The sequence below is a fragment of the Anopheles merus genome, chromosome X (assembly GCF_017562075.2).
Source record: "Anopheles merus strain MAF chromosome X, AmerM5.1, whole genome shotgun sequence".
Lineage (NCBI taxonomy): Eukaryota > Metazoa > Arthropoda > Insecta > Diptera > Culicidae > Anopheles > Anopheles merus.
The window spans coordinates 19,814,023-19,825,347 of record NC_054081.1 but is presented as its reverse complement, the minus strand read 5'-3'; the positions used below and the strand labels follow the sequence as shown (position 1 = coordinate 19,825,347).

Below are 11,325 nucleotides of genomic sequence, written 5' to 3'. Positions count from 1 at the left end.
ACATTATCACAACAGTATCACCCCCCGGTGAATGATAACTTGGACGCACAAAACTCAACACTTGTTTCTGGACCGCCCCAAAACCAACGCGCTTCATCTCCGCACCTGAACCAGTCTACAATCGATCTTTTTTTTTCAACTAGACGAAGTTCTAGAGCGGCCGGTCTGGTGGTACAGTCGTCAACTCGTACGACGTAACAACATGCCCGTCATGTGTTCAAGTCCCGAAGAGACCGTTCCCCCATACGTAGGACTGACTATCCTGCTATGGTAACAATAAGTCACTGAAAGCCAAGTGTAGAGAATAGAATAAGAAATAATAAAAATATAGAAGATCGATGTATAGGCAAGTGTCTAAATGATAAGCAACCTAGGACGAGAGACGGAGCCAGAGAAAGGAAGCACAAAGTGCAGAGAAACGAGAGCGAGAGAGAAACGAATTGGAGCGATGACCACGAGAGACGAACGAAAATCGGAGAGAGCTTTGGGGACGACGGAGAGAGAGAACGACACAGCGATCAGTTTTTGGACGAATGTTGACGAGAGCGGTCATAAAGCACCAAGCATCTGAAACACGAGACAGCAGTAAAAAAAAGAGATAATAAAAAAAAGGAAAATGAAAAAAACGAATGTTGAAATTGGCGAAGACAGTTGCGGATATCACGACAATGGCGCAAACCACGCTCCCAGATCGTAAGTATAAAACGTTTTGTGGATTGAGAGCAGTGCATTGCGGGAATGGGCTGAAAGTGTTGATAAATGAAGTGAAGTACGTCATGTCGGTTGCAAAAGACATTCAGTAAATGTGCTTTATTGTGTATAAACGAGCGATACATGTTGAGGATGAACAGAAGCGATATTGAACACGGATCGGTGTTTCTAACCGAAGACAGAGGATTTGTAAAGAAAAATAGTAAATGTGCTTTATTGTGTATAAACGAGCGATACATGTTGAGGATGAACAGAAGCGATATTGAACACGGATCGGTGTTTCTAACCGAAGACAGAGGATTTGTAAAGAAAAATATGTACCGACAAGTGTGCATAGATTGTGTGGAGAACGGGCCTATTCACGCGGAAACAATGCCTTCCACAGTTGTATGACCGTTTCCCGGGAACTTGCATTCTTGTTCGAGCACGATACCAGAGGTGTGCGAGTGTGTGTTCATGTGTGTTTGTACGTGTATGACATCCACATATCACGCGAATTCTTAGAATTTTTGCCCGGTGGTATTGCGTTCTTATTGTTAACATAACACAAAAGATCGTTAGGGCGCCACGACTTTAAGTGTATGCGTACGTATTCTGGAGCAGGTGTGTCAAACACTTTTCATCAGTGTGTTACATTTATGTTTTAAATTTTTAACCCGCGAGCCGAAAAGAATAGTTCTTAAATTAAAAAAAAGAGTCAGTGTACTATTGTAAAAAAAAAGAAAGATAAATATCAATAATTATAATTATTTTCTTAGACTAAGCAAATCCACTGTTTAATAAAATCTAAGAATTTTCTACCGAACAGGAGGTTTGACATACCTGATCTAGAAGACACACATGCTCAAACAGGAGTGTATGTCCGCCAGAATTGTGTGTGTGCGCAGGCTTGTGCACAACGTCTAGAGAACCCGCGTTTTCACTCAGGATCAAAATGGCGTTTTCCTTTTTTTTTTACAAAGAAGCGAAATATTCCATAGGCTATGACTTCAAATGTATGCGTGGATTGCTTCGAAAGTCGGTGTTCACGCTAAAGTACGGTTGTAGCATATCTGCTATACAGAACATATTGTAATACACACTATCAGCCATAGACACATAGCAACACACTTTGAAAAGCCAAATCACACCATTGCACCACATCCATTATAAAACACTCAGCAAATCAGATCATACCATACACACCCGGAAGAGCTCAGGCCACACCGTTCATATAAAAACAATTGTGACACACTTAACAGAACCAACCGAAACGTACAACATAAACAGGAACAGTTTATGCATTATAACCCCAAGCAGGAACAGTATAAGCATTAACCCAAAACAGGAACTTAGTGACAAGAACCATCATTCTTGTCAACAAAAGACAAACGTAACTAGCTTAGTGAAAACAATAACTTTCCAACATACAACCCGGAACCAAATGTGAGAAACCCTTAACTTCATTTGAGTATAAATAAAACCAACTCCGATCATGGCAAGTCAGATTCGTTCGGACTGTCAAGATAGGACATTACGCTGCCCAAAAATCTTCGCCTTCCAACTTATTTCAAGAGTTTAGTTATGTCCCCCTTCCCAAGGTAAGGCTTCTAAACTCCAACGTTTCCAGTAAGGGAAACCTCCTAAAGGTTTCTATGATCGCCTGGACGATCAGTGTCGAAAAGTCCGCTCGAACGAAGTTTTAACCCACCTCGGCTCATGTCAGTAAAAACTGACCTACCGCGACGGTACTCGAAGTACAGTTGTACGATCATCGCATTACATGGCGACCGTAACTTTATCCAAGAACTCATTACATGGCGACCGTGACCTTAATCTGCAATCGACAGGCAGAATTGTAAGCAAATTATTTCAAGTAAAATGTGATACGTACAACGGTAACGTAAAGCTTAAGTGTCGTGTGACGAACCAAAAGTATTGTGACCATAACTGGCATTCGGCGGAAAGTGAAAAAAAAAGTGTCAAATGTGCAATTTTTTTAACGGAACATTCATCAACGCAGCTGGCGCAAGAAACCCATATGTAAACAAAAGCAATAACGATGAAAGAACAGCTACAAGCAAGTTTCGTACAGTGCAGAATGAAAAATAAAAACATTTAGTGCAGTGTAAGTGCGAAATGAATGTTTAATTGATGAACAAACATTAACCGTATACAGTGTTGTGAGAACCTACCCAAATGTGTAAAAACGTATTAACGCTTATGCGATTGGTTTACCTAGTAGAGTAACCTTGAAATGAGAAACTATAGAAAAAAAGCTAACTTTTAACAACAACCCAAGTTCAGCACAGTACAGTAAAGCAATCGATATGATTCTTGGAGCAAGTGATATGGGATAAAAAAGTGCAGTGCAAAACAAGCTGTGGTCAGCGTGATTGTATGGAACAACCGTTCCCAACGTGGAAGACCAAAAGACAAGGCGAGCCCACTGCCCAATATGGATTGGCACGCAAGAATGGACAAGTGTCCCAACTCCGACAGAACATCAAGCGTCGACTGATGACATCGCAGAACTTCACATCTAACATCGAGTATGTACCTAGCACCGATTTAACACCTTGCACCGGTAAAAATGCAGCGTAGCATCATCATCAGCAGCAGCAACATTAAATACATGTTATGTATTTAAAAAGGTACCGTAAATTCAAAATTTACTAATGAGGCTGCATAAATTTGCAAAAGCAGCAGAAAAAACAGTTTAAGAATATATTTTCCTTGCATGACAGATGTAAATAAGATATCAAATAAATACACATCAAACATAAGACGCAAAAATGACAAAATCAAATTTTAACGTAAATACGAATATAAGCCAAGCATTAGAGCTTGCGATGCATAAGATATGCCTAATAGCAAAGAAACACAAAAGAATCAAACTAACAATATCAATGATAACATATTTAAATGTCATTACTTGCTGACAATTCAAGAAGTATCAAACAAATCTATTTTCAATACTGATTTTATCTTACATAAGAATAACTACTAGATCACTAGATTGACAAGAAGGTTTAATAACTCAATTTAATTTACCTAGAATTAGAATTCCCACAAAAAATTGCAAACGATATGGCAATCAAACAAGGGATAGAAACTCTAAAACAAAAAATTTCAAATGAAGAAACCAAAATGATCTTGAAGATTGGTACTTTCTCAACGATAACAGATGCAACTCAAAAGGTATTGGAAAATGAATGCGAGGAAATAAATAAAATAGTTATCAATTTAACATACATGGCTATAGTCTAAACCATGAATACCCGCAACGAAACAACCAGCTTAATTACCAAAATTTTCCAAATTTGAATCAATCATTAACTACTCAAACAACACCCAACAACTATAGTTATAGAAAGAATAACAACTTCAGTTTCTACAAACGCCACCATCAGTTAAACAATTGTAGTAGTCAGAGTCAAGTTAACCAAGGATATAATAATCGCGAATACAATTATAACAATAATATTCAGAGCAGATCCAATAATATGCAATGTTATTACATCAGAACAGAACAGAACAGAAATTATGAACAGTTCAATAATAATAATCAATTACATAAGAATCATATTTAGCACCAAAATGATGAAGATTATAGAAATACTAGTCAAATAAATGACCAAGTTAAAAAGTATTATAGAAATAATAACAGCAAAGCAAACTATAATGACAGAAAATATAAAGATAAATTAAAAAGAAGACATACATTAAATAATGAAACAAATAATGATATGGGAAGGTCAAGAGACGACTCAAAAAGAATAATGACAGAGAACGATAAATTCACAAAAGAATATGAAAATGATACTAACAATGATTATAAACATAAAAACATGCAACATATACAAATGATTACAATAAGTAATGACAATGAGAAAAATAAGGTTGAAAAACAAGTAACAGATAGTTTAATACTGCTAGACAACATGGAAATGAGTGATGAAATTAATTGCAACGACAATCATGCAACTGAGCCAAAACATTTAAAGAAAATAAAACGTAACATCAAATCAAAGAAAAAGTATATAAATGAATTAAACAATGAATTATATTGCCACGATAATAAGGCTAGAAAAATGAATTATTCCATATTATGTGAAGAAAATGTAAAAGAACCAAGAAATAATGTTACTTACGACAAGATTCTAAAAGAGCTCAAAGAAAAATTTCATAATGTTATCTCCATGCAAAAAGTCATAAGATCTATAAAAGCAGAAAACTCTAGAAACGAACCCAACAAAGGAATCATAGGAAAATCAAAATATTTTAGGAGAATATTAAATATTCACAATTCTTTATCTCTAGATAATAGATCTATTTACATAAAATATTACCCACCTTAAGAGATAAGTAATGATTTAATTAGTAAACCAAAAAAAAAAACATAACAAATACTCAGTTTAATTAAATGAAAAGAATAACTTCAAACAATTTCATTATTTTCGTTATTCTCCTAAAGGGAGGAGGTGTAGCATATCTGCTATACAGAACATATTGTAATACACACTAACAGCCATAGACACATAGCAACACACTTTGAAAAGCCAAATCACACCATTGCACCACATCCATTATAAAACACTCAGCAAATCAGATCATACCATACACACCCGGAAGAGCTCAGGCCACACAGTTCATATAAAAACAATTGTGACACACTTAACAGAACCAACCGAAACGTACAACATAAACAGGAACAGTTTATGCATTATAACCCAAAGCAGGAACAGTATAAGCATTAAACCCAAACAGGAACTTAGTGACAAGAACCATCATTCTTGTCAACAAAAGACAAACGTAACTAGCTTAGTGAAAACAATAACTTTCCAACATACAACCCGGAACCAAATGTGAGAAACCCTTAACTTCATTTGAGTATAAATAAAACCAACTCCGATCATGGCAAGTCAGATTCGTTCGGACTGTCAAGATAGGACATTACGCTGCCCAAAAATCTACGCCTTCCAACTTATTTCAAGAGTTTAGTTATGTCCCCCTTCCCAAGGTAAGGCTTCTAAACTCCAACGTTTCCAGTAAGGGAAACCTCCTAAAGGTTTCTATGATCGCCTGGACGATCAAGTGTCGAAAAGTCCGCTCGAACGAAGTTTTAACCCACCTCGGCTCATGTCAGTAAAAACTGACCTACCGCGACGGTACTCGAAGTACAGTTGTACGATCATCGCATTACATGGCGACCGTAACTTTATCCAAGAACTCATTACACGGTGCTTAGCATGAAGCGTGATCTTCCAGATATGTTTTACGGTTCGGTACGAATGTGAAATTTTTTATCAATTTTAGTCAAACTAATTCAAATTGTAGTTGATAAATTGAGGCAGTTCTCTGGAATTATAGAACGTTGATATATATATATATATATATATATATATATATATATATATATATATATATATATATATATATATATATATATATAAAATACGCCTCTGGGATGGCTATGTGTAAAGGAGAAAAATCTCTAGGAGGGCTACTCAGAAAATGAATACCTCTGGGAGGGCTGCAAATATATAATAATAAAACAAAAGAATAAGGTACGCCTCTGGGAGGGCTACTTGTAGCATGAGGACACCTCCGGGAGGGCTACTCGAAAATGTACGCCTCTGGGAGGACTACAAAAAAAAAAATAATAATAATAACGAACACCTCTGAGAGGGCCGAGTGTAAAAAGAGGACGCCTCTGGGAGGGCTACTCGATAAATGTACGCCTCTGGGAGGGCTGCAAAAAAATGAAGAAATCAAATATATATGTAATAATGATACTAATAAAACAAAAGAATAAGGTACGCCTCTGTGAGGGCTACTTGTAACACGAGGACGCCTCCGGGAGGGCTACTCGAAAATGTACGCCTCTGGGAGGACTACAAAAAAAAAAAAAATAATAATAACGAACGCCTCTGAACGGGGCCGAGTGTAAAAAGAGGACGCCTCTGGGAGGGCTACTCGAAAAATGTACGCCTCTGGGAGGGCTACAAAAAAAATAATAATAATAACGAACGCCTCTGAGAGGGCCGAGTGTAAAAAAGAGGACGCCTCTGGGAGGGCTACTCGATAAATGTACGCCTCTGGGAGGGCTGCAAAAAAAAAAGAAAAAATTAGACAAATATATATCTTCTTCTTCTTCTTTGGCACAACAACCGCTGTCGGTCAAGGCCTGCCAGTACCCACTAATGAAGAGAGCTTGGCTTTCAGTGACTGATTGTTACCATAGCAGGATAGTCAGTCCTACGTATGGGGGCACGGTCTATTCGGGACTTGAACCCATGAAGGGCATGTTGTTACGTCGTACGAGTTGACGACTGTACCACCAGACCGGCCCCAAATATATATATATAATAAAAAAAACACAAGAGAATAAGGTACGCCTCTGGGAAGGCTACTTGTAACACGAGGACGCCTCCGGGAGGGCTACTCGAAAATGTACGCCTCTGGGAGGGCTACAAAAAAAAAATAATAATAATAATAATAACGAACGCCTCTGAGAGGGCCGAGTGTAAAAAGAGGACGCCTCTGGGAGGGCTACTCGATAAATGTACGCCTCTGGGAGGGCTGCAAAAAAAAATATGAAGAAATCAAATATATATATGTAATAATGATACTAATAAAACAAAAGAATAAGGTACGCCTCTGGGAGGGCTACTTGTAACATGAGGACGCCTCCGGGAGGGCTACTCGAAAATGTATGCCTCTGGGAGGGCTGCAACAAATATATATAATACAATGAACGAAAAAATTTTAATCTTATTTTTTTTAGGAAGCCCAATAAAGGAAACAAGTTGCGGAAGGCGCTAAAGTTGGAGAGAAAAAGAAATATGCTACTAGTCGCTAAACTCCAGAAGATGAAGTTTAAGAACAATCGACTGCAGAGAGCTATGCCGTTTGAGGAAAGCATTGACATGGAACCACGACACTCGACCGCAATTGACATATCGAGCAATGACAGCTCCACACTAGCTATTTCAATGAACTCACTTTCTGCGGTATCTATAAACATTCCGGAATGTAAACCGCTCGATATAAAGGACGAGATTGATCGCAAATCTTTTGAAAATTGGAAAGATTTATTAGAGGCATCCATGGAGCTCGCCGGCATCACAGACGAACACACTAAAAACAACGTCTTTAAGGTAAAGGCCGGACCATTACTACTGGAAACCTTGGGAGGAACACCAACCCTAGCATTCCCCGACGTAGCTATTGCACCATACTCAAACGCAATGAAACGGTTGAAAGATCTGTTTGGATCCCGGGAATATCGTCTAGTACAGCGTCAAAAGTTTAGATCCTTGACTCAAGGTGCAGATGAATCTGACTTAAAATACGTAAAGCGCGTGATAGCTTCAGCCAAGCTGTGCGATTTCGATGAAGAAAAGTTAACGGAGAACGTGACTGAAGTTCTTCAACTACATGCACTAAACTCTAAAGTCCGGGAAGCGGGTCGTAAGGTTATGCGCAAGGGAGGTACTTTAACGGCACTTGTGGATAAGATCAGAGGTTACGAGTTGGACAAAACGAACGAAGAAATCTTCAAGAAGACGCATCAACCGGAAGCGGAAGCCATAGTAGCGGCGGTTACACGCGGACGGGTAGAAACTGATTCCTCCGCACGGCACCCTTCAGGTCTACGTGGAAAAAGTATTGAATACCAAGGACGGCCAAATTGGAGAAATTTTAGAGATAACGGAAATAACTATGAACGGGTTAGTACAAGGGCGGTAAATAAGATTGTGCCTTGTTGGAGATGCACCAGCCGTTTACACGTGTCGTCTAAATGCCATGCTGTGGACAAGGTTTGTCGTAACTGCCATAAAACGGGCCATATCGAACGCGCTTGTCGAATAACGCCAATCCCTAACACACTTAAGCGTCGGGTCAGTCGAGAAGACGAGAGATCGGCAAAATCTGGCAAAATTGCCACGTTGGCAAAAGAGGAGGACGGAAAAGATGACACAAATATCGTAAGTGATTATTAAAGTTGAAACGGTGTCCGTATTTTTTTTCAATTTTTTAATGTTCTTTGAATTACTAATTGTTTGCATAAAATAAATTTGGTGAATAATCTACAAGAGTAACTATAATGACATTTCTGAATTGAGGTGTATTACATGGAAATTATGACATGGATCTGATAATTTTGATGATTATTTCAGGTTGTCGAACAGATGGCAGTAACTGTAAATGGTGGTCACCAAACGGAAATACTTAGTGAATACATCGTCGGTCGTATAGCAAATTCTACGTCGGTGGTTTTTCTGATCGATTCAGGAGCAGAGGTCAACACCGTTAACGAAAGTATCTTTGATAAGCTTTATAATGATGAAACTTCCAAGAAACACATATATTGTGTATCAGAAGGTACCGATAAACCGCTTCGCGCGTACGCCAGCCCGGGCGAGATAAACGTTGTAGGAACTTTCGTTACGGAGCTTTTTATTTCCGAGGAAAGGCCGTGTTTTTTCGAAAAATTTTATATTATCAAAGGCGGCAAGCCTTTACTTGGAAGGGATACAGCCCTTCGGTACAGTGTGTTGCAGTTAGGACTCAACGTCGTAGTCGATCGTGGGGACGATTACCAAGGTAGTGTTGTTAGATTTCCAGGCGAAATTTTAGCAGTAGCGACAAAGAAAGAATTCCCAAAATTCAATGTTCCCCCGGTAATTTTGTCGTATGACATTACCAAGCCACCATCTCGCAAAATATTAACGAACATTCCATTGCCATTTCGAGAGGAGACCGAACGTAGGCTACAGGATCTTTTAGATACAGGGATTATAGAGCTCGTTACGGATTCAATGGATAGGTCATTCTGCTCTTCTTTACTAGTCGTCCCAAAAGGTAAAGACGATATACGGCTAGTAGTGGATCTAAGGGGCCCTAATAAATGTATTATACGCACACCTTTTAGTATGCCAAATTTGGAGGAAATTCTGGCCGACCTTCATGGTGCCAAATATTTTTCTACTATCGATCTTACAAGTGCGTTCTTCCATGTAGAAATCGCAAAACAATCGCGGCATCTTACAAATTTTTTTGCCGGAAATGCTACTTACCGGTTCAAACGTCTACCATTTGGTTTGTGCAACGCCCCTGACATCTTTCAGGAAATATTACAAACAAAAATATTGTTGGGCTGTAGTGGACAAAAATGTTACTTGGATGATATTTTAATACACGGTAAAACGAAAGAAGAACATGATAAAAACCTGAAAGCAGTTCTGGATCGACTACAAAATCATAATGTACGTATTAACAACGACAAATGCGTCTTCGGAAAAAAACAAGTAAAGTTTGTAGGTTTTTTTTATGTCAGACAAGGGAATGCGTGTCGAAGACGAAAAACTAAAAGCAGTTAGGAACTTCCGTCGACCGAAGACTGTGCTCGAAGTCAAAAGTTTCTTAGGATTTATGAATTTTTCAGAGCGTTTCATTTACATGCGAGCAGACAAGACGAAACATTTACGCGAGCTAGCAAAGTCGGAATCATTTTACTGGACAGAATCAGAGGAGGATGAATTTGTTTACCTTAAGCACGAAGCGTTGAAGTCAATTTCTAGATTAGGATACTTTAGCTACAAAGATGAGACTGAGCTCTACGTAGACGCTTCTCCGGTAGGTTTAGGAGCGGCCCTGGTGCAATTCGATACTGATAGTAAGCCACGAATAATTGCATGCGCATCAAAAGCTTTAACTAGAACCGAACAAAAGTATCCTCAGACACAGAGAGAGGCATTGGCGATAGTTTGGGGAGTAGAGCGATTCTCATTCTATTTAACAAGCAAAACGTTTACCATTCGGTCGGACTCCGAGGCAAATGAATTTATCTTTGGCGAAAGTTGCAGGCAAAGTAAGCGAGCGGTTACGAGGGCAGAAGCTTGGGCGTTGAGACTGCAAGCTTACGACTTTACGGTGAAGCGTATTCCAAGCCACTTAAATATGGCAGATGCTTTATCGCGTTTGTTAGCTAAAACAGAGGAAGATGAACCATTCGACGAAGATGACGAAAAACATGTTCTGTATACTTTAGGGGGAGGTCTTATTAGCGTTTCTTGGAGGGACATCGAGGAGGCGTCAGAAAGGGACTTGGAACTTGACGCAGTAAGAATAGCAATTAGATCTGGAAGTTGGCCTGACAATATTCGAAGGTACGAAGCAGAAAGGAAATCCATTCGTTCTCTGGGATCACTGATCTTCAAGGACGATAAGGTAATACCACCAACTGAATTAAGATCAGAAATAATGCAAATTGCTCATAAAGGTCATATAGGTATCTCGGCTGTGAAACGCATTTTGAGAGAATATTTTTGGTGGCTTAACATGAGTATGGACGTTGAAAACTTTGTGAAGAAATGTACCACATGTTTAGCAATATCACGAAAAAAACCCACCGGTACCTCTTACGAATCGTACGTTGCCTGACGGCCCTTGGCAAGTCCTCCAAATCAATTTTTTATCAATTCCTGGTTGTGGAACAGGCGAGTTTTTGGTAGTTGTCGATACTTACTCAAGATATATAGCCGTAAATGAGATGAATAACATAGACGCTAAGAGTACCATTATGGCCTTAAACAGAATATTTACTATCTGGGGTTTACCTCTAAC

General features: G+C 38.9%; 1 protein-coding gene across 2 annotated transcripts; it reads left to right on the top strand.

The window, feature by feature from the left end:
- The first annotated feature begins 438 nt into the window (after positions 1–438).
- On the top strand, positions 439–11,068 carry LOC121598210. 2 transcript variants are annotated; one of them, XM_041924752.1, is made up of 3 exons: positions 439–693; positions 7,481–8,684; positions 8,877–11,068. In XM_041924752.1, the coding sequence occupies exons 1-3, from the start codon at positions 617–619 to the stop codon at positions 10,077–10,079; spliced, it is 2,484 nt and encodes an 827-aa protein (XP_041780686.1). In that variant the 5' UTR covers positions 439–616; the 3' UTR covers positions 10,080–11,068. The 2 variants fall into 2 exon arrangements, with proteins under 2 accessions (XP_041780686.1, XP_041780696.1); XM_041924762.1 differs by having other exon boundaries at positions 7,481–8,944.
- Positions 11,069–11,325: the final 257 nt, after the last annotated feature.

Coding starts and splice junctions, on each gene's coding strand:
- LOC121598210 (XM_041924752.1), top strand. CDS start 617: ATGAAAAAAACGAATGTTGAAATTGGCGAAGACAGTTGCGGATATCAC. Junction 694..7,480: donor GCAAACCACGCTCCCAGATC/GTAAGTATAAAA, acceptor TATTTTTTTTAG/GAAGCCCAATAAAGGAAACA. Junction 8,685..8,876: donor GAAAAGATGACACAAATATC/GTAAGTGATTAT, acceptor TGATTATTTCAG/GTTGTCGAACAGATGGCAGT.